At 56.5% G+C, this 22,376-nt stretch overlaps 1 protein-coding gene across 17 annotated transcripts in view; it reads left to right on the forward strand.

Moving 5' to 3' along the window:
* Positions 1-22,376, forward strand: part of PNPLA7 (patatin like phospholipase domain containing 7) — a 93,555-nt gene that overhangs the window by 33,374 nt on the left and 37,805 nt on the right. For 10 of the 17 annotated variants that reach the window (XM_063788079.1, XM_054659277.2, XM_054659272.2 and 7 more), the window contains 7 exons: positions 2,341-2,481; positions 11,774-11,874; positions 12,097-12,243; positions 17,076-17,153; positions 17,901-18,106; positions 20,547-20,678; positions 21,482-21,605. In XM_063788079.1, the coding sequence (XP_063644149.1) occupies positions 2,341-2,481; positions 11,774-11,874; positions 12,097-12,243; positions 17,076-17,153; positions 17,901-18,106; positions 20,547-20,678; positions 21,482-21,605 (929 nt within the window). Of the gene's footprint in view, positions 1-2,337; positions 2,482-11,773; positions 11,875-12,096; positions 12,244-17,075; positions 17,154-17,900; positions 18,107-20,546; positions 20,679-21,481; positions 21,606-22,376 lie in introns of all 17 variants that reach the window. The other 7 variants (XM_054659270.2, XM_054659275.2, XM_063788082.1 and 4 more) reach the window with 1 other exon arrangement.

Consider the following 22,376-nt stretch of genomic DNA (forward strand, 5'->3'; position numbering starts at 1 on the left):
GTGGAGTGAGTGAGTGGGTGATGGAGTGGACAGAGTGGAGTGAGTGAGTGGGGATGGAGTGAGCAGAGTGGAGTGAGTGAGTGGGGGATGGAGTGAGCAGAGTGGAGTGAGTGAGTGGGGATGGAGTGGATAGAGTGGAGTGAGTGACAGGGGATGGAGTGGACAGAGTGGAGTGAGTGAGTGGGGATGGAGTGAGCAGAGTGGAGTGAGTGAGTGGGGGATGGAGTGAGCAGAGTGGAGTGAGTGAGTGGGGATGGAGTGGACAGAGTGGAGTGAGTGACAGGGGATGGAGTGGACAGAGTGGAGTGAGTGAGTGGGGATGGAGTGGATAGAGTGGAGTGAGTGACAGGGGATGGAGTGGACAGAGTGGAGTGAGTGAGTGGGGATGGAGTGAGCAGAGTGGAGTGAGTGAGTGGGGATGGAGTGGACAGAGTGGAGTGAGTGACAGGGGATGGAGTGGACAGAGTGGAGTGAGTGAGTGGGGATGGAGTGGATAGAGTGGAGTGAGTGACAGGGGATGGAGTGGACAGAGTGGAGTGAGTGAGTGGGGATGGAGTGAGCAGAGTGGAGTGAGTGAGTGGGGGATGGAGTGAGCAGAGTGGAGTGAGTGAGTGGGGGATGGAGTGAGCAGAGTGGAGTGAGTGAGTGGGGATGGAGTGGACAGAGTGGAGTGAGTGGGGCATGGAGTGGACAGATTGGAGTGAGTGGGGATGGAGTGGACAGATTGGAGTGAGTGTGTGGGGGATGGAGTGGACAGAGTGGAGTGAGTGAGTGTGGGATGGAGTGGACAGAGTGGAGTGAGTGAGGATGGAGTGGACAAGGTGGAGTGAGGGAGAGAGGGATGGAGTGAGCAGAGTGGTGTTACTCCTGCACTCATGTGTGCTTGCGAGACCCCGTGAGGATCACAGCCACCTTTAAACGCAGCTCTGGCTGATGTGCTTTTTCCCAGAAATGCATTTTATTTTTATTATTATTATTATTATTATTATTATTATTATTATTGAGACAGGGTTTTGCTGTGTTGCCCAGTCTGGAGTGCAGTGGTGCAATATTGGCTCACTGCCACCCCCATGTCACTGGCTGAAAGGATTCTCCTGCGTCAGCCTCCTGAGTAGCTTGGTCCACAGGCGCATGCCACCAGGCCCAGCTCATTTACTTTTAATTTTTTGTAAAGACGGCATCTTACTACGTGGTCCAGGCTGGTCTTGAACTCCTGGTCTCAAGTGATCCTCCCACCTTGGCCTCCCAAATTGTTTGGATTACAGGTGTGAGCCACTGCACCTGGTCTCAAAGTGCATTTTAGAGTATGTGTCGTTGCCTGAATGGCATTTCTTTCACTGGATTAGGTCCATGTGACTTGATGGGGCAGCAGCTGTCCTGGATGGGGTCTTGGCAGAGACCAGGGCTGGGGGGGCTCATGGGCCTCTGTAGGTAAGGACAATGTCCAGGCAGGGCAGCCTCCTTGAGCCTGTGTGGTCGGCAAGGCCAGGCTCCTTCCTCGTTTCACCTGAGGGGCAGATGCAGCCCTGCGTGGCCCATCCCAGGCGAGCCCAGACAGCCGCATCCACCAAGGGGACGCCCTGAGAAAGGGCCTGGCCGGCAGCCCCACCTGGATGGAGTTTGCCTTCAAGGCACTTGGCCCACAGCAGGACAATCAGGGCAGCAAGGCCTCGGAGGGGGGCAGGGGGTTAGGTTAGGGATGGGGGCAGGGCGCATGGGGGATTGGGGTAGGGGTGGAAGGGGTGGGGAGGAGGGATTGGGGTGGGGAGGGGGATTTCGGGGAATGGGGGGTTGGGGTAGGGAGGGAGGATTTGGGGGAGGGGGTTGGGGTAGGGAGGGAGGATTTGGGGGAGGGGGTTGGGGTAGGGAGGGAGGATTTGGGGGAGGGGGGATTGAGGTGGGGAGGGTGGATTTGGGGGAGGGGCATTGGGGTGGGGAGGGGGGATTTGGGCGAGGGGATTGAGGTGGGGAGGGGGGATTTGGGGGGAGGGGGTTGAGGTGGGGAGGGGGCATTTGGGGGAGAGGGATTGAGGCGGGGAGGGGGGATTTGGGGGAAGGGGGATGGGGTGGGGAGGGGGATTGGGAGGCGGGATTAGGGCGGGGAGGGGCCAGGGCTAGTCAGAGGCCGGCACTCGCTTGCACTCACCTGCTGGCCTGGCAGATGCAGAGGCCTGGTGGCCCGTGGGCTGGTCCGGAGCGCGTTCAGGTGCGCAGGGCACTGTGGGGCACAGCAGCTGCTGCTGCTGTGGGGACCCTGCTCCCCGCTTGGCCCCGAGTGGGCCGCACCAGACGCCAGGGAGTGCGTGCAAACAAGGTTGCTTACGGCTGCCTCCCCAGCAGATCACGGGGGCGGCCGCCCGGCAGCTGCTGGGACCCTGCTGAAGAGGAGCCACTCCGTCCCCGCACCTTCCATTCGCAAAGAGATCTTGGACGAGCTGGAGAAGCCCGGGGCAGGTGACCCTGACCCTTCGGCCCCACAAGGTAAAGAACCTCGACGGCTGCCCAGCCAGTGTGACCCACAGGCCCTCGGCGTCTGAGACCCAGGCTGAGCTGCACTGACGCCCAGCATCGCCGCCGAGGCGGGCGCCCTCCACTAGAGCCCCACGTGCCCAGGGGGGCCTGTGCCTGTCCTCTGGCTCTAGGGTCGAGGCTGGGTGGCCGTCCTGCCACCCAGAACACCCTGGTGTGCTCCTCTGCGTGCCTGCCCTGTCTCACCCCCACCACCGCCAGGGCTGGGCCGGTGCCACCAGATGCCCCGCAGAGCCATGTGCTCGGCCCTTCCCGCCCTCCCTGCATGGTCCCTCTCCTGCCTTGTGTCCCGGGCCTCTAGCAAGCCTCCCTTCCTTCCCCAGCCCTGCTGACGTGTGCCTCCCCTCAGGGACCTTTGCTGTAACTGATGTGTAGCAAAACCTCAACAGCCGGGTGACCCGCCCACAGCCCAGCCACAGGGCCCGGGCACCTCAACAGCCGGGTGACCCGCCCGCAGCCCGGCCACAGGGCCCGGGCACCTCAACAGCCGGGTGACCCGCCCGCAGCCCGGCCACAGGGCCCGGGCACCTCAACAGCCGGGTGACCCGCCCGCAGCCCGGCCACAGGGCCCGGGCACCTCAACAGCCGGGTGACCCGCCCGCAGCCCGGCCACAGGGCCCGGGCACCTCAACAGTCGGGTGACCCGCCCGCAGCCCGGCCACAGGGCCCGGGCACCTCAACATCCGGGTGACCCGCCCGCAGCCCGGCCACAGGGCCCGGGCACCTCAACATCCGGGTGACCCGCCCGCAGCCCGGCCACAGGGCCCGGGCACCTCAACAGCCGGGTGACCCGCCCGCAGCCCGGCCACAGGGCCCGGGCACCTCAACATCCGGGTGACCCGCCCGCAGCCCGGCCACAGGGCCCGGGCACCTCAACAGCCGGGTGACCCGCCCGCAGCCCCGCCACAGGGCCCGGGCACCTCAACAGCCGGGTGACCCGCCCACAGCTGGGCCACAGGGCCCAGGGCATTTTCAGGGCAGCCTCCAAGTCCATCCTGCCCGGCAGTGCAGCCGTGCTCCTGCCGCAGACCTGCCCCCTCCGCCGTCTGCCACCCGCAGGTCACTGGCAAGCTCATCGGCTCCTGCTGTATTTGGTTCCATCTGGGCGTCCCTCTCAGATTGTCTGGTCGTATTCTCTGCCCACTTTCTGCAGGATTCTGGAGTTTGGTTGATTTGTGTTGATTCTTTATGTGCTGTAGGTAGAGATCCCTGGTTAGTTTCACTTTTGGAGATTCTCTTCCCCATTGTCTCCTTAGTTTTTTTTGGAGATTCTTGTCCCTCTTGTCTCATTACTTTCAGTTGTTGGAGATTCTCTTCCCTCTTGTCCATGGGCTGGAAAATGCCGCCACGGGACCTTCACGCAACAGGGACCCTGATGTTCTTTTGTGGAAAGCCAGCTTTTTGCCTTGGCACCTGTGATTTGTGTTTTGGGTCTTATTTATTCTTTCCTTATTCCTGAGTCATAAATAAATTTTCCAAAGACTATTTTATTTATTTCTGTTTTTTAATTTTTTTGTGTGTGTGTGTGACAGAGTTTCACTCTTGTTGCCCAGGCTGGAGTGCAATGGTGTGATCTCAGCTCACCGCAACCTCTGCCTCCCAGGTCCAAGTGATTCTCCTGCCTCAGCCTATTTTAGGCACGTGTCACCACACCTGGCTAATTTTGTATTTTTAGTAGAGACGGGGTTTCTCCATGTTGGCTAGGCTGGTCTCAAACTCCCAACCTCAGGTGATCCGCCCACCTCAGCCTCCCAAAGTGCTGGGATTACAGGCTGAGCCACCGCACCCAGCCTCAAAGACTATTTTTATTAGCTTTTAGTTTTGCCTTTCACATAGAGGTCTTTCATTTATCTGTAGTTTATACTGCAAGAATGAGGGAAGAAATTCATCTTTTCCTTACACTTTATGGTGATAATTTACCCAACACCATTAATAAAACAATCTGTCATCTCTCTCTTGCTTTTTTTGTGCCATCGGGCATCAGGTATCTGAATCTACATGGATTTTTTTGTTTAAGTAACAGCTTTTTTTTTTTTTTTTTCAGACAGAGGCTCGTTCTGTGGCCCAGGCTAGACTGCAGTGGTGAGATCATGGCTCACTGCGGCCTCAACCCTTTGGGCTCAAGTGATCTTCCCACCTCAGCCTCCTGAGTAGTTGGGACTACAGGCACACCACTGCACTTGGCATTTTTTTTTTTTTTTTTTTGTATTTTATTTTTATTTTTCTTGTTTCCTGTAGAGAGGGTGTCTTGCCATGTTACCCAGGCTGGTTTCGAACTCCTGGGCTCAAGTGATCCTCCTGCCTTAGCCTCCCAAAGTGTTGGGAAACAGGCGTGAGCCACAGCACCTGGCCCAGTTGTTGTTTGTTTATTAACTAGTGATGGTTGTATAATGCGCATGCAGGACGCACATTGCAGGTGGACGGTTTGATGACTCCATAAACTGAACTCACTTGTGAACCAGGTAAAGAAACATAAATTAGCCCCTGCAAGCCCCGTTCATGCTCCTCTTGTTACCACCAGCAGCCATGTCTGGTTGTAAAACCTGCTCCCCACCACAGCTGCCTGCCGTCCCGATGTCTGCCAGCCGAGGTGAGGTTGGCCTGTTTTCCTTTTCAGAAGTGGAGCCGCGTGGTGTGCGTTTGCGTTTGGCTTCCCCGCTCCACGTCCCATGGGGAGGTCCATCCATGCCGTCATGTGGAGAAGCCTCCCCACCTTCTCGTGGTGGTGCAGGCTTCGCTGTGTGAATGTTTGCGTCTGTGCGTCCACTGCATGAGCGTGTACACATTTCTGTTGGGGCTGCTGGGTCATGGAGTCACGTGTGCTTGGCTCAGGGGTGTAGGGTCCAGCCCTACAGGGCCTTGTGAGTTTTCTCTTCATGTGCAAAGACGAGAGATTATAGTAAAATAAGACACGAGACTAAGAGATAGTGGGAAAGACAGCTGGGCCCAGGGGCCACTACCACCAGTGTGCAGAGTCCGGTAGTGGCCCTGAAGGCCTGGACGCACTGCTATTTATTGTATACAAGGCAAGGGGGCAGGGTAAGGAGTGTGAGTCATCTCAAGTGATTGATAAGGACAAGCAAGTCACCTGTCCACGTGACAGGGGGCCTTTCCCTTTGTGGTAGCTGAAGCAGAGAGGGAGGACAGCAGATGTTAGCATTTCTTCTATGCACGTATGAGAGAGATCAAAGACTCTAATACTTTTGCTAATTCTGCTACTGCTATCTTCTAAGAACTTAAGAGAAGCAGCAGGTGTACAGGCGGAATATGAAAGTGGACAAGGAGCGTGACCACTGAAGCACCACAGGGAGACGTTGAAGCCTCCGATGACTGCGGGCAGGCCTGGGGAATGTCAGGTCCCCCACAAGAACTGGTGGAGCAGAGTGCTCGCTAACTCTCCCAGGGAAAGGGAGACTCCCTTTCCTGGTCTGCTAAGTAACGGGTGCCTTCCCAGGCGCTGACGCTACCGCTAGATGAAGGTCTGCTAAGTAACGGGTGCCTTCCCAGGCACTGACGCTACCGCCAGACCAAGGTCTGCTAAGTAACGGGTGCCTTCCCAGGCTCTGGCGCTACCGCCAGGCCATCTGCTAAGTAACGGGTGCCTTCCCGGGCTCTGATGCTACCGCCAGGCCAAGGTCCGCTAAGTAACGGGTGCCTTCCCGGGCGCTGGCGCTACCGCCAGGCCAAGGTCCGCTAAGTAACGGGTGCCTTCCCGGGCTCTGGCGCTACCGCCAGGCGAAGGTCCGCTAAGTAACGGGTGCCTTCCCGGGCTCTGGCGCTACCGCCAGGCGAAGGTCCGCTAAGTAACGGGTGCCTTCCCGGGCGCTGGCGCTACCGCCAGGCCAAGGTCCGCTAAGTAACGGGTGCCTTCCCGGGCGCTGGCGCTACCGCCAGGCCAAGGTCCGCTAAGTAACGGGTGCCTTCCCGGGCGCTGGCGCTACCGCCAGGCCAAGGTCCGCTAAGTAACGGGTGCCTTCCCGGGCGCTGGCGCTACCGCCAGGCCAAGGTCCGCTAAGTAACGGGTGCCTTCCCGGGCGCTGGCGCTACCGCCAGGCCAAGGTCCGCTAAGTAACGGGTGCCTTCCCGGGCGCTGGCGCTACCGCCAGGCCAAGGTCCGCTAAGTAACGGGTGCCTTCCCGGGCGCTGACGCTACCGCCAGGCCAAGGTCCGCTAAGTAACGGGTGCCTTCCCAGGCACTGGCGCTACCGCTAGACCAAGGAGCCCTCAAGCGGCCCTTATCTGGGCGTGACAGAGAGCTCACACTCTTGTCTTCTGGTCGCTTCTCACAATGTCCCTTCAGCTCCTAACTCTGTGTGGCCTGGTTTTTCTTTGGTTATAATAATCATACAAAGGTTAATACAGAAAACTAATGATTGATAATATCCATATACATTCATCTCTATATCCTATTTCGAATATAACTTTCTCTTATCCTAACTATTTTCTTGATTATATTGGAACAGCTTGTGCCTTCAGTCTCGTGCCTCGGCACCTGGGTGACTTTCCGCCCACACGGGGGCACTGCCTGGTGGCGTTTCAGGCACTGACACCTGTAGGGACCAGCCCCACAGGGTCAGTGGGTCTCTCCCTGTGTGCGGCGATGAGAGAGTGTAGAAATAAAGACACAAGACAAAGAGATAAGAGAAAAGGCAGCTGGGCCCGGGGGACCACTACCACCAATGTGCAGAGACCGGTAGTGGCCCCAAATGTCTGGCTGCACTGTTATTTATTGGATACAAGGCAGAAGGGGCAGGGTAAAGAGTGTGAGTCATCTCCAATGATAGGTAAGGTCACGTGGGTCACGTGTCCACTGGACAGGGGCCCTTCCCTGCCTGGCAGCCGAGGAAGAGAGGGAGAGGAGAGAGAGAGAAAGACAGCTTACGCTATTATTTCTGCATAGCAGGGACTATTAGTATTTTCACTAATTTACTACTGCTATCTAGAAGGCAGAGCCAGGTGTACAGGATGGAACATGAAGGTGGACTAGGAGCATGACCACTGAAGCACAGCATCACAGGGAGACGGTTAGGCCTCCGGATAACTTTGGGCAGGTCTGACTGATGTCAGGCCCTCCACAAGAGGTGGAGGAGCAGAGTCTTCTCTAAACTCCCCCAGGGAAAGGGAGACTCCCTTTCCCGGTCTGCTAAGTAGCGGGTGTTGTTCCTTGACACCTTTTGCTACCGCTGGACCATGATCTGCCTGGTAACGGGCGTCTTCCCAGACGCTGGCGTCACCGCTAGACCAAGGAGCCCTCTGGTGGCCCTGTCTGGTGTAACAGAAGGCTTGCACTCTTGTCTTCTGGTCACACCTCACTATGTCCCCTCAGCTCCTATCTCTGTATGGCCTGGTTTTTCCTAGGTTATGATTGTAGAGCGAGGATTATTATAATATTGGGATAAAGAGTAATTACTACCAACTAATGATTAATGATATTCATATATAATCATACCTAAGATCTATATCTGGTATAACTATTCTTGTTTTATATTTTATTATACTGGAACAGCTCGTGTCCTCTGTCTCTTGCCTCAGTGCCTGGGTGGCTTGCCGCCCACAGACACCAGCGTCTACTCCTCAGCCTCATCCGACTGCTGTGGCTGCTCCATGCCTGTGCTGTGCATCATGGGCCACAAGCCTCATGTGACTGTTGACACCTAAACTCACTCATGCCAGCTAAACTCACTCATGCCAGCTAAACTCATTCACGCCTGTTAAACTCATTCATACTAGCTAAACTCATTCGTACCAGCTAAACTCACTCACACCAGTTAAACTCACTCATACCAGTTAAACTCATTCGTACCAGCTAAACTCACTCATGCCAGCTAAACTCACGCCAGCTAAACTCACTCACGCCGGCTAAACTCACTCGTACCAGCTAAACTCATTCGTACCAGCTAAACTCATTCGTACCAGCTAAACTCACTCACACCAGCTAAACTCACTTGTACCAGCTAAACTCACTCATGCCAGCTAAATTCACGCCAGCTAAACTCACTCGTACCCGCTAAACTCACTCATACCAGTTAAACTCACTCATGCCAGCTAACTCACTCATGCCAGCTAAACTCACTCATGCCAGCTAAACTCACTCATGCCAATTAAACTCATTCGTACCAGCTAAACTCACTCATGCCAGCCACACTTCAGGTGCTCACTGGCTGCCCATGGTTAGTGACCACTTCCGGCCCAGCATGTGCTGCTCTCTGTCTTCTGGTGGGCGTGCAGTGAAGCCTGCCTGTGCTCTGATTCTGTCTTCTTGATGAACTGTGAGGCCGAGCACCTTGGATAGCCTTCTTTGTCTTTTGCCCATTTTCCTCTTAGCTTTCATTTTCTTATTATTAATAGGAATTCTTGATATATTCTCTGTATGATTCCTTTGTCCAGTATGTATATTAAAAATATTTTCTATTCACTTTTTACTATCGTAGTGGTGTCTTTTGATGAATAGGAAATTTTAAACTTAATGGGATCTAATTTATCAATATTTTTCTTTTGTGGTTAATATATTTTGTGTCCTGTTTAAGAAATCTGTCTGTAAGATTTAACGTTTTACCTTTCATATGATCCATCTAGAATTTATTCTTTTGTAGGAAGTAAGTAGGGGTCAAGATATATCCTTTTCTTTTTTCTTTTTCCTTTTCTTTTCTTTTCTTTTTTTTTTTTTTGAGACAGAGTCTCGCTCTTGTTGCCCAGGCTGGAATGCAATAGTGCGATCTCAGCTCACTGCAAGCTCCATCTCTCGGGTTCAAGCAATTCTCCTGCCTCAGCCGCCGAGTAACTGTTAATTACAGGCGCCCACCACCATGCCCAGCTAATTTTTTGTATTTTTAGTAGAGACGGGGTTTCACCGTGTTAGCCAGGATGGTCTCGATCTCCTGACCTCGTGATCCGCCCGCCTTGTTCTCCCAAAGTGCTGGGATTACAGGCGTGAGCTGCCGCGCCCGGCTGATACATCCTTTTCTAAATGGCTATCTAGTTGATCCACCACTTTTTCTTTTTCTTTTTCTTTTTCTTTTTTCGAGGTAAGGCCTTGCTCCATGGCCCAGGCTGGGGTGCAGTGGTGAAATCACAACTCACTGCAGCCTCGAGCTCCTGGGCTCAAATGATCCACCTGCCTCAGCCCATGAGGTCTCAAGTGATCCACCCGCCTCAGCCTCATGGGTAGCTGGGACCACAGGTGTGGCCCCCACACCTGGCTGGTTTTTTAAATTTTTGTAGATAGAGATGTCTTGCTGTGTTGCCCAGGCTGGTCTTGAATTCCTGGCCTCGAGCGCTGCCTCCACCTCGGCCTCTGAAAGTGCTGGGATTACAGGCATGAGCCGCTGCACCTGGCCCATTTATTTATGTATTTATTTTTAAGAGATGCAGTCTCTCACTATGTTGTCCAGGCCTCAAACTCCTGGGCTCAAGCGATCCTTCCGGCTTGGCCTCCTGAGCAGCAAGGACCACAGGTGCATACCACCATGCCTGGCCCCCGTATTTTATTTTATTTATTTATTTTGAGATGGAGTTTTGCTCTTGTCAGGTGCATACCACCATGCCTGGCCCCCGTATTTTATTTAATTTATTTATTTTGAGACGGAGTTTTGCTCTTGTCAGGTGCATACCACCACGCCTGGCCCCCGTATTTTATTTTATTTATTTATTTTGAGACGCAGTTTTGCTCTTGTCACCCAAGCTGGAGTGCAATGGTGCGATCTCAGCTCACCGCAACCTCTGTCTCCTGGGTTCAAGGGATTCTCCTGCCTCAGCCTCCCAAGGACCTGGGGTAACAGGCATGCGCCACCACGCCTGGCTAATTTTGTATTTTTAGTAGAGACAGGGTTTCTCCATGTTGGTCAGGCTGGTCTCGAACTCCCAACCTTAGGCGACCTGCCTGCCTCAGCCTCCCAAAGTGCTGGGACTACAGGTGTGAGAAATTTTATCATTTAGCTACATGCTTGTTGACGTACAAGGTGTGGTCATTACACCCCAGTGTTCCCCTGTGTGGCTGCAGCCAGGTAAAGGGGCTGCGCTCCTCTCGCCCAGCCCAGAGGGTCAGCCCCAGAGGAAGCACTGGTGACCTTTGTTGCCATAGATTGCTTTCCAGTTCGGATTTTTTTAAAAAACAGCAGGACTTGACGGGGGCATGAGTAATACACAGCACAGTGCCCCGCGCTGAAGGGTGCAGCTCCGTGAAACCCGACCAGCGCACCCTCAGCGTAAGCCTCGGAGACATGCACCCCTTTCCAAGGCCCAGCGCTCCTGGCTCTCCGTGTCTAGCTTCCCAGGGAGGGACACATGGCTGTGCTCCTGGGCCTGGTTCCTTCCCGCAGCGCCATGTGGCTGCGGCATCTGTGTGGCATGTGTCCGCGGTTGGTGTCTGCGCGGTTCCTCTGTATTCCGCTGAGAAATGGGTGTTGCGAATTCCAGTATGGATGGGAAACCGCAGTGCAGATGACTCGCTCGCATGCGCAGCTGCACACGAAGGGCTGGATCTGTGCCTGGAAGTGCGTGACCCCGTCGTGCAAAGCGTGCCCCCTTCCTCAGAATCCACAGCAGCTGGTCCAGAGGTCAGAGACGCCGTGTGTGTAGTGATGTGTAATGCTGAGGGCAGGCCGTAAAAGGGTGCACACTGCTTCATCCCTGTGCACACCGCTCAGCCCGAGGCCGCCCAAAAGCAGCAACAGGGGAGCTCTTTGGAGGGGGTGCCTCAACCCCCTCCCTCCAAGACGGGGCTGGACTGCAAAGAGCAAACCTCCGAAATGGGGCTGGGACTGCAAAGAGCCAAGCCCAAAGCACCAGCGTGACGGCCCAGGGCACCTGTTAGGGGAGCTCACGTACAGAGGGCGGCAGCATCCCTGAGATGGACAGCAAGAGAAAGGGGGCTCTACCCAGGGTTGCCCGCGGCGAGCCGTCAGGGTGTGGCGCGCATGGCAAGGTTTGAGGAGTTTGGCTCAGGACCAGGGCTGCTTTCCTTCCGTGTTGTAGGCACCGACCGGGCTACCTTTATCAGTGCCCAGAAATGTTGAAGGCACCGTGTGGGTTTAAGCTGTGGAGAAAACCTGTAGCTGGTGGGTCACAGAGCCACTGAGGCAGATGCCAAAAGAAAGCAGGCTGTGGAGGGATCTCAGGGCCCGACTCCCTCGAGGGAGCTGCCGGGGTCTGTGTGGTTAGACTGCAGGGTGTGCTCAGCCCACACCGCGGATGTTTGTGTCTGTGGCCTAGCGAACCGTGTCCTGAGTGTCCCCTCTGTGTGTAGGGGGCCCAGGCAGTGCCACTTCTGATCTGGGGATGGCATGTGACCGTGCCAGGGTCTTCCTGCACTTGGACGAGCACCCCGGGAGCTCCGTGGCCAGCAAGGTAGGCCCTGGCTGTCATTCTCACCCTCCGCCTGGGGCCCCACCCTCTCCATGGCTTGCTGGTGCATTGGGGGCGCCACCGGCTTTGGTGTCATGTGGCACCTGCAGCTTCAGGAGGCTCGGCCGGCCTTTCTGCACTGTGCGATTCAGACCTGACCACGCCCTTGTGCGATGTTCCCCAACCACATCCCTTCGAATTGCCGGTATCTCCATTCTTCTCCAGTCCAGGAAAAGCGTGATGGTTGCAGAGATACCTTCCACGGTCTCCCACCACTCAGAGAGTCACACGGATGAGACCCTGGCCAGCAGGAAGTCAGATGCCATCTTCAGAGCTGCCAAGAAGGACCTGCTCACCCTGATGAAGCTGGAAGTGAGTGGCCCCGGCGGGCACCTGGCCCTTGTCCCACCCAGGGCCCGTGGCCTCCTCTCTGCCTCTGTCAGGCAGTGGTTCTGGGTGTGGAGGACAGTGGCTGCAAAGGAGGTGCTTTGGTTGGAGTGCAGGCTTAGTTGTCGTGTGGGGTCCCCTTTGGGAAGCTAGCAGCTTGAGATCGCCTTATGTTCAAACTCAAAGCTGAAGCTTTCTGGGACATCAGGGTGTCCCAAAGCTGAACTTTAGAATTCTCATCTATGTTTATATTTAATACAGCAATAATAGTGTCAGATTATTGTAGTATGACATTTTCCCAGCTTCACTTTAATAATTTATTTTTATTTTTAATATTCAATCATTAGTTCATCTAGGATTTAATTTCTTACATATGATGGAAAGCTTTTTTTTTTTTTTGAGACAGAGTCTCGCAGTATCGCCCAGGCTGGAGTGCAGTGATATGATCTCGGCTCACTGCAACCTCCACCTCTTGGATTCAAGCGATTCTCCTGCCTCAGCCTCCCAAGTAGCTGGGATACAGGCGCCCACGACCACGCCTGGCTAAATTTTGTATTTTTAGTAGAGACGGGGTTTCACCTGGTTGGCCAGGCTGGTCTCGAACTCCTGACCTCAAATGATTTGCCCACCTCAGCCTCCCAGAGTGTTGGGATTACAGGCGTGAGCCACGGCGTCCGGCTGTTGGAAAGCTTTAAATAGGTAAAAAGACAGCCGTGATGGTGTCATGAGTTCCCATGCACTGGTCACCCAATTCCGTAATTACCAATCATGGCTAATCACTTTACAGCTGTACTCCTAGTCCCTCCCCCAATTATTTTCTGTCTCAAAAATCTCCAACACATTATAAGTTCACATCATTCCTCTCTAACAGTTAAGGACTCCTTCTGAGGCATCACCACGGTGTCGTTCTGCAAGTGAAATGTTAAAAAGCTGCGATTGCTCACCCACCCAGCGTGTTCCTGGACCCCTGACTGTGTCATGAGTGGTTCTCAGTGGTTTCTTGTTGTACAGATCAGGATCTGAGTAAGGGCCATACACTGCAGTGGGCTGATCTATCTCTTAAATCTGCTTTTCTGGCCAGGAGTGGTGGCTCATGCCTGTAATCCTAGCACTTTGGGAGGCCAAGGCAGGTGGATCACCTGAGGTCAAGAGTCCGAGAGCAGCCTGACCAACATGGTGAGACTCTGTTTCTACTAAAGATACAAAAATTAGCTGGGCGTGATGGCACGTGCCTGTAATCCCAGCTACTTGGGAGGCTGAGGCAGGAGAATTGCTTGAACCTGGGAGGTGGATGTTGCAGTGAGCCAAGATTGCACCACCACACTCCAGCCTGGGCAACAAGAGTGAAACTCTGTCCCAAAGGAAAAAAAAACTCTCTTCTTCCTCTTCTTCTTCCTTCTTCTTCCGTCCTCTTCTCTTCTTCTTCTTCTTCCTTCTTCCTTCTTCTTCCTTCTTCTTTCTTCTTCCTTCTTCTTCCTTCTTGTTCTGTCCTCTTCTCTTCTTCTTCTTCTTCCTTCTTCTTCCTTCTTCTTTCTTCTTCCTTCTTCTTCTTCCTTCTTCCTTCTTCTTCTTCCTTCTTCCTTCTTCTTCTTCCTTCTTCTTCCTTCTTCTTCTTTCTTCTTCCTTCTTCTTCTTCCTTCTTCCTTCTTCTTCCTTCTTCCTTCTTCTTCTTCCTTCTTCCTTCTTCTTCCTTCTTCTTCTTCCTTCTTCCTTCTTCTTCTTTCTTCTTCCTTCTTCTTCTTCCTTCTTCCTTCTTCCTTCTTCTTCTTCTTCTTCCTTCTTCCTCTTCCTTCTTCCTTCTTCCTCTTCCTTCTTCCTTCTTCCTTCTTCTTCTTCCTTCTTCCTTCTTCTTCCTTCTTCTTCTTCCTTCTTCCTTCTTCCTTCTTCCTTCTTCCTTCTTTCTTCTTTCTTCTTCCTTCTTCCTTCTTCCTTCTTCCTTCTTCTTCTTCTTCCTTCTTCCTTCTTCCTCTTCCTTCTTCCTTCTTCCTTCTTCTTCTTCCTTCTTCCTTCTTCTTCCTTCTTCTTCTTCCTTCTTCTTCTTTCTTCTTCCTTCTTCTTCTTCCTTCTTCCTTCTTTCTTCTTCCTCCTTCTTCCTTCTTCTTCCTTCCTCCTTCTTCTTCCTTCTCCCTTCTTCTTTCTATTTCTTTCTTCTTCTCTCTTCTTTCTTCTTCTTCCTTCCCCTTCCCCTTCCTTCCCCTTCTCCTCCTTCCTTCCCCTTCTCCTCCTTCCTTCCCCTTCTCCTTCTCCCTCCCCCTTCTCCTTCTCCCTCCCCCTTCTCCTTCTCCCTCCTCCTTCTCCTTCTCCCTCCTCCTTCTCCTTCCTCCTTCTCCCTCCTCCTTCTCCTTCTCCCTCCTCCTTCTCCTTCCTCCTTCTCCTTCTCCCTCCTCCTTCTCCTTCCTCCTTCTCCCTCCTCCTTCTCCTTCTCCCTCCTCCTTCTCCTTCCTCCTTCTCCCTCCTCCTTCTCCTTCTCCCTCCTCCTTCTCCTTCTCCCTCCTCCTTCTCCTTCTCCTTCTCCCTCCTCCTTCTCCCTCCTCCTTCTCCTTCTCCCTCCTCCTTCTCCTTCCCCCTCCTCCTTCTCCTTCCCCCTCCTCCTTCTCCTTCCCCCTCCTCCTTCTCCTTCCCCCTCCTCATTCTCCTTCTTTCTTTCTTCTCCTTCTCCCTCCTCCTTCCTTCTTCTTTTTTGGAAACAGTGTCTCACTTTGTCATCCAGCCTGGAGTGCAGTGGTGCCATCTCAGTTCACTGCAACCTCCACTTCCTGGGCTCAAGTGATCCCCCCACCTCAGCCTCCTGAGTAGTTGGAACCACAGGGTCACTACCACACCTAGCTGAGTTTTGTATTTTTAGTACAGACGGGGTTTTGCCATGTTTCCCAGGCTGGTCTTGAACTCCTAGCCTCTAGTGATCTACCTGCCTTGGCCTCCAAAAATTCTGGGATTACAGGCATGAGCCACTGTATCCAGCCAGTCTTCTCTCTTTAAACAACTTTTTAATTATGGGAAAATTCAAAACTATATAGAATAGATGGAATAATATGTGAAGGTGAGTACCTAGCATCCCTCACAGTAACGATCACACCACAGACCACCTTGTTTTCTCTGCACCCCTTCCGTACCGTCCGGGTGCCCCCCCTTGAAGCAAATCCCATTATCATAGCACGTCACTGGTGGATATTTCAGGATTCATCTCTAACCACAATACTCTTATCATTTCTGAATACTTAACAGTAATCCTTAAAACGGCCAAATGACTTCAGCCGTGCGGTCAGTGCCCCCCTGTCCAGCGGCCTCGTCCGTGTCACCGTGGCCGGCTCCCACGTCCCTCACATCCCCCGCCTCCCCCTCGTCCCCCGCGTCCCCCTCGTCCCCCGCGTCCCCCGCGTCCCCCTCGTCCCCCTCGTCCCCCGCGTCCCCCTCGTCCCCCTCGTCCCCCTCGTCCCCCGCGTCCCCCGCGTCCCCCTCGTCCCCCGCGTCCCCCTCGTCCCCCTCGTCCCCCGCGTCCCCCTCGTCCCCCTCGTCCCCCGCGTCCCCCTCGTCCCCCTCGTCCCCCTCGTCCCCCGCGTCCCCCTCGTCCCCCGCGTCCCCCTCGTCCCCCTCGTCCCCCTCGTCCCCCGCGTCCCCCTCGTCCCCCGCGTCCCCCTCGTCCCCCTCGTCCCCCTCGTCCCCCTCGTCCCCCGCGTCCCCCGCGTCCCCCGCGTCCCCCTCGTCCCCCTCGTCCCCCTCGTCCCCCTCGTCCCCCGCGTCCCCCTCGTCCCCCGCGTCCCCCTCGTCCCCCGCGTCCCCCGCGTCCCCCGCGTCCCCCTCGTCCTCCTCGTCCCCCGCGTCCCCCGCGTCCCCTGTGTCCCCCTCATCTCCCTCGTCCCCCTCATCTCCCGAAGGCTCTGACTTTCTTAGTGCAGCTGCTTTCCTCAGGGAGGCCGCTTTCTTCTCCTGAAGAGCCTCCCACGGCTCCTCGGGCTGACAACGCGCCCTGGGGCGGTGCAGCCTCCCCGTCAGCGGCCGTCCTCTGCCTGAGAGCTGGATACGTGGCTGCTCAGATTCTTCTCATCCTCCTCCACCTCTTTCTCCCTCCTGTTTGACAAACTTGTGGCAACATGTGATGTCATTTCTCTTTTGGGGGGTAACTGCCTTCACCCCCTTCACCGTCAGGGTTTGGGAAGTTTAATGGTTTGTTTTTCAATCATTTTCCAAAGGTGCTGGGTGGGGCTTCTTATTTTTATTTCATCATCACTGTGGACTGGGGGTTTACACACCTGATGTTTCAAACCTTCGTGGGTGTGGTGCCCGCAGACGCTCCCTCACCCTTGGTTTGCCCCAGGGCCTCTCCACAGGCTCCGGGTCCACTGCAACCTCTGCCTTCTGGGTTCGAGTGTGTTGGGCACTCCCAGGTCACCTCTGGGAGCTCCCAGATTCCAGAGTCCTCGTGCCCTGGAGGGCATCATTCTGTAGGTGGTGTGGAGAAGGCATCCCACTGCTGGCTATGCCAGCACCACTTATAAAGAAATCACCCTTTCTCCCTAAAATGACATCCTCTCTCTTTTATGTAAATTCACAAAAATATGAGTGTCTGTTTCTGCATTTTCTCCCTTGCTCCACTGTTTGGTGTCTGTCTCTGTGCCGATGCCCTGGTTTGGCATCGGTGGCTCTGCAGGGTGCCCAGTGTCCATCAGGCCCTTGTTGGAGGACAGCCTCGGAGGAGGGCCTTGCCCGGCCTCTGGCCTCACCGCTCGTTGCCCCTGAACAGCCCAGTGCAGCCTCTGTTCTCTGGACCTTCATTTATGCTTCCCGCCCGTGTTCCCTGAAGTCTGCTCTGTTTTTAGGACTCATCTCTATTGGATGGTCGGGTGGCGCTTCTGCACGTTCCTGCAGGCACGGTGGTGTCAAGGCAGGGAGATCAGGTGAGCGGGGGTCGGCGGGGGGCACTGGGACCACCCAATGCCATAGCCCAGTGCCAAGTGGAGCACCAGAGGAGGGCCTGGACTGGACACCAGTGACTGGGGACCTCCCAGCACCGGGCCACTGCCCCTCTGGGCACCATGGCAGAGCCCCTCCCCTCAGGCAGCCCTGAGCCCTGAGAGCTGTGTCCACCTTTGGCCCCTGCTGCACTGGCCCTTCCGCTCGCACCTGAGAGTGGGCCGGGCAAGCAGATTGGGAAGAGGTCATAAGAGGTCACGGTGGATACAGATCAGTGGAAGTGGCCTTGGAGTGGTTTCATGGGTACATCTGCAGATGTGGGACCAAAACGCGTGGCGTGTGCAGGGGGCTCAGTGTGGGAGGGGCCAGGAGCCCACCCCTCAGAGGCCAGGCCCCAGGCGAGGCGGCATGGGACCCCCCGTGCACAGGAACGCTGGGCTGATGCGCATTTGCTGGGGACAGTCAGTATGCGGGTGCCGGGAGAGAAGGTGTGCAGGTCCGAGGCCCGGCTCGCTGCACGGAGCCCTCGAGAACCCAGATTTTCCACGACTGCTCGTGAAATCATGAAACCGTAGACCGAAATGTTTCCAGTGAAGTCCATGCCCAGAGCTGATCAGGTCGGCGGATGGTCTCCCGGCCGAGCCTGGTGGCATCGTCCGCTCTGGGCCCAGAGCTGCCCCCGTCCTGCCCGCGGCCACTCGCGGCGCCTCCTGAGCCCTCTCGTGTGTCAGGACGCCAGCATCCTGTTCGTGGTCTCGGGGCTGCTGCACGTGTACCAGCGGAAGATCGGCAGCCAGGAGGACACCTGCTTGTTCCTCACACGCCCCGGGGAGATGGTGGGCCAGCTGGCCGTGCTCACCGGGGAGCCTCTCATCTTCACCGTCAAGGCCAACAGGGACTGCAGCTTCCTGTCCATCTCCAAGGCCCACTTCTATGAGTGAGTCCCACGGGCCAGGACCTCAGGGCGGGCCCCAGCCCCGCCTGCCCCGAGACCCCTCCCCGTGTGGCCGGCCTCTTCCTGGTGCTCTCACCCTCTTCCCTGCTGCTCGGGCTCCCCTCTTTGTCCCCAGCACCTGTGTGGGCCCAGGTCTGTGCCTCCTGCTCCAGCGCTCAGTCAGCCGACCCCACCTGCCTGCAGCGATCAGCTTCGCACGGCCATCTCTGTGGTCTGGTCCCAGCCGTGTCCATTTATCACTGGTCAGTTCTGGGGCTCCGCAGCTTGGCTCAGCAAGGCCCACGTTGGGGCAGGGCCGGGCTTCAGGGGCCGTGAGCCGTCCCACCTCTGCAGCCTGGGCTGATGTGTCGGGAGCCGGTGATGCGGAGGTGGAAGGGCAAGGCAGTGGGTGAGGACGCGACTCTGGCTCAGGGGAGGAGCCCCACTGACGTGTGTCCCTTCTTGGGGCAGAATGTGCCCGTGTCGCCTTCCAGGCTCTGGGCTGGAAGACGTCTGTCCACTTGACCCCAGCCCGTGAGTCTCAGATTCGGCCCCTCCAGGCCCAGAGCTGCCCTCGGCCCGCCTGTGGCTGCCTGGCAGAGCCGCCACGTCTTCGCATCCACGGCGCTGGGCATTCTGCTCTGTCAGGTCCAGAATCTCCTGGAGCCTGGGGTTCAGTTTAACCCCAGCTCTCGCCTCTGGCGGCTTGAGCCGTTCTGTGTGTGTTTTCTGGAAGTCCTCCGCACCCCCATAGGCCAGATGTCTGCTGTGGTCTCAGAGCTCTTCTGCCTGAGTGGTTGGGCAGGAGGAGAGGTCAGAAGCCTGAAGGTCAGTGGAAGCACAGCAGCTGAAGAAAACAGGTCGGCTGGGTGCAGCGGCTCACGCCTGTAATCCAGCAAATGGCACCGCGCCGTTGCTGCTTCAGCCTGGGGACCCCGAGCTGGGCAAGGGGCAGGGGTGGGGGCAGCGGGGCCCTGGCCCAGTTGGGAAGGGCTTTCTGCATGGCCTCTGTCTTCCAGGCCTGGCCTGAGTGGCTCCAGCCGGGTCCCGATGCCAGGTGCCCTGACACTGCAGTGTGCTGATGGGGAGACTGAGGCTCCAAGTCCCGGTCCCTCCACCAGCAGGGGACCCTGGGTAGAGCTGCACCCATCTCCCTCCTGAGCATCCCCAGCTGCTCCACGTCAGTGCCAGGGAGATCAGGATGGATGGCGAAGAGCAGGGACAGGAACCACCCAGGGCAGAGCTCAGGGCCCTTAGCCTTAATGCAGCTCAGTCCCCCCGTGCTGTGTGTCCGTGTGTCTGCGTGTGTCTCTGTGTGTCTGCGTGTGTGTCTCCATGTGTCTGCATGTGTCCGTGTGTCTGTCTCTGTGTCTGCATGTGTCCATGTGTGTCTCCTTGTGTCTGTGTGTGTCTGTGTGTCTGTGTGTGTCTCTGTCTGCCTGTGTCTGCATGTGTCTGTGTGTGTCTCCATATGTCTGCGTGTGTGTGTCTGCGTGTGTCCGTGTGTCTCCGTGTGTCCGTGCGTCTGCGTGTGTCTCTGTCTCCGTGTGTCTGTGTGTGTCTGTGTGTCTGCCTGTGTGTCCGTGCATGGTGTGCCTTGCAGCCATCACCCCAGCCAGCATCCCAGGGCTCCTCCTCCACCCCCAGGGCTCTAAGTGCCACGCTCACGCCCTTCACGCCCTCACCCAGCCACTGTCTTGCCATCTCCCCAGCTTCCCCCACCTCCTGTGCAAAGCAGATCCTGATTCCACGTTTGCTCTTCCTCCTGCTTTTGCCTTCTGAGGAAATGGCAGCTCCACCTGCCTGTGGCTCAGGCTGGGCCTGGAGTCGCCCGGCATCACTCTCACACCTGGTGCAGGTTGCCCCACGTCCCACCTCGCCACCGCCCAGAGCCCCTGGGCACGTCCCTGCTGCAGCCCTCACCCTCCACAGTCTGTCCACACACGACCACCGGGGAGAGAACAGTGTTCCCCGGGTCAGAGGCCCCAGCCACCCTCCACCCACCCAGGAGAGACCCTGTGCTATCCAGGCCCCATGGGTCTCTCAGCCTCTGCCTTTGCCTGCTGGTGCCCTTCACGGCACTCACTGCCAGCCACACCCACGGCCCAAGTGTGCATTATGCAGCTCCTGACGGCATGTGCAGTCCCCTGCCAGGACCGCAGCCTGACACAGGGCCCGTGCCCCAGGGGCACTCGCAGGCCTGCCAGGAGGGGGCTCTCTGGGCTCCCCAACAGCTGCTGGCCACTGGGCACGTGGTGGGCAGTGCTGTGCCGTGGGGCAGGCAGCTGACTGGTGCGTGCCCGGTCCCAGCCCCCGCCAGTGGTCTCTCTACTTTCAGGGTGAGGCGGGGGTTGTGGGTCCCATCCATTCCCGAGCACTGCGGCCCTGGGCGAAGGGTAGGGTTGGAGGGATGGGGCAGGATTGACTCTGGGCTGCCCGGCAGAATCATGCGGAAGCAGCCGACCGTCGTCCTGGGTGTGGCGCACACTGTGGTGAAGAGGATGTCGTCCTTCGTGCGGCAAATCGACTTTGCCCTGGACTGGGTGGAGGTGGAGGCCGGGCGAGCAATATACAGGTGAGGCCGTGGGTGCCACACACTCCGCATCCATGCTGCCCTGGCATGCAGGAGCTGGGGATGGGCAGAGCGCGGTTACCGTGGAAACCACACACGGAAGTTACCGTGGAAACCACACACGGAAGGCTGGATTTCCCCAGCCCCACCCCAGCTTAGCTCGGAAACACGCTTCGTGGCCTCCTGGATTTCATGACACCCACACACGCTTGGACACAGTCCATGTTCCATGAGCATCTCTCCGTGTCATTATATTCAAGTCCACACCGTCCCTTTAAAAGGGCCCCATTAGCTGGGCGCGGTGGCTCACGCGTGTCATCCCCGCACTTTGGGAGGCCAAGGTGGGTGGATCACAAGGTCAGGAGTTCGAGACCAGCCTTGCCAACATGCGTGAAACCCTGTCTCTGTTAAAAATACAAAAATTAGCTGGGCGTGGTGGTGTGCGCCTATAATCCCAGCTACCTGGGAGGCTGAGGCAGGAGAATCGCATGAACCTGGGAGGTGGAGGTTGCAGTGAGCCGAGGTCGTGCCACTGCACTTCAGCCTGGGCGACAGAGCGAGACTCCGTCTCAAAAAATAATAATAATAATTAAAACCAAGACAATTTTAGAATACTCATTTAAAACAACCCAGGCCTGTTAACATAAATATTTTAAAATAAAAAATATGTTTTCCAAAACAAAAATAAGATAGTGAGAAGCCTGCGTTTTCTTTTTCTCCATCCTGAGTCTGTCTGGCATTGGGAAGCTGGGTGTGGAGGCTGAGGCTGGGGGCGCAGGGCTGCAGGGCCTCTGTGTCTCCCGCAGGCAGGGGGACAAGTCCGACTGCACGTACATCATGCTCAGCGGCCGGCTGCGCTCTGTGATCCGGAAGGATGACGGGAAGAAGCGCCTGGCCGGGGAGTACGGCCGAGGAGACCTCGTCGGCGTGGTAGGTGCTGGGCCCTGCTCCTGCCTGCCCCACCTCTGCATCTCTCCCAGAGCATCCTGGGTTCTGGCCTGGGTGTGGCCTGGCCAGTTACTCGGGAGCAAAAGCCCCGGGAGTGGATGGTAGTAGTGATGCCCCGCGGCCGCTTTGCTGTGAGCCCCGGGCTCTGCCTCTGTGGGGGGCTCCCCGCGGCCGCTTTGCTGTGAGTCCCAGGCTCTGCCTCCATTGGGGGGACTCCCCGTGGCCGCTTTGCTGTGAGCACCAGGCTCTGCCTCCATTGGGGGGACTCCCCGCGGCTGCTTTGCTGTGATCCCCAGGCTCTGCCTCTGTGGAGGGCTCCCAGGCACCTATCCTGGCATCTGGGCGCACTGGCCCAGATGCCTTGGGTGTCTCTTGAGGGCTGGTAGCAGCAGGAGCTGCCTTTGGTCTGGGGTTCCACAGGAGCAACTACAGCTGGTCTGGGTCTCACAGCAGGCCCCTGCATCCTGAGCGAGTGGGGGGCTGCCCAGCTCCAAGGTGCCACGGCCTGGGGCTTCTGCCGATTTGTGTTTTTGTTTTGTTTTGTTTTGTTTTGTTTTTTGAGACGGAATTTCACTCGTTGCCGAGGCTGGAGTGCAATGGCGCGATCTCAACTCACTGCAACCTCCGCCTCCTGAGTTCAAGAGATTCTCCTGCCTCAGCCTCCGGAGTAGCTGGGATTAAAGGCGTGCGCCACCACGCCCGGCTAATTTTGTATTTTTAGTAGAGATGAGGTTTCTCCATGTTGGTCAGGCT

This window comes from Pan troglodytes, chromosome 11, assembly GCF_028858775.2.
Source record: "Pan troglodytes isolate AG18354 chromosome 11, NHGRI_mPanTro3-v2.0_pri, whole genome shotgun sequence".
NCBI lineage: Eukaryota > Metazoa > Chordata > Mammalia > Primates > Hominidae > Pan > Pan troglodytes.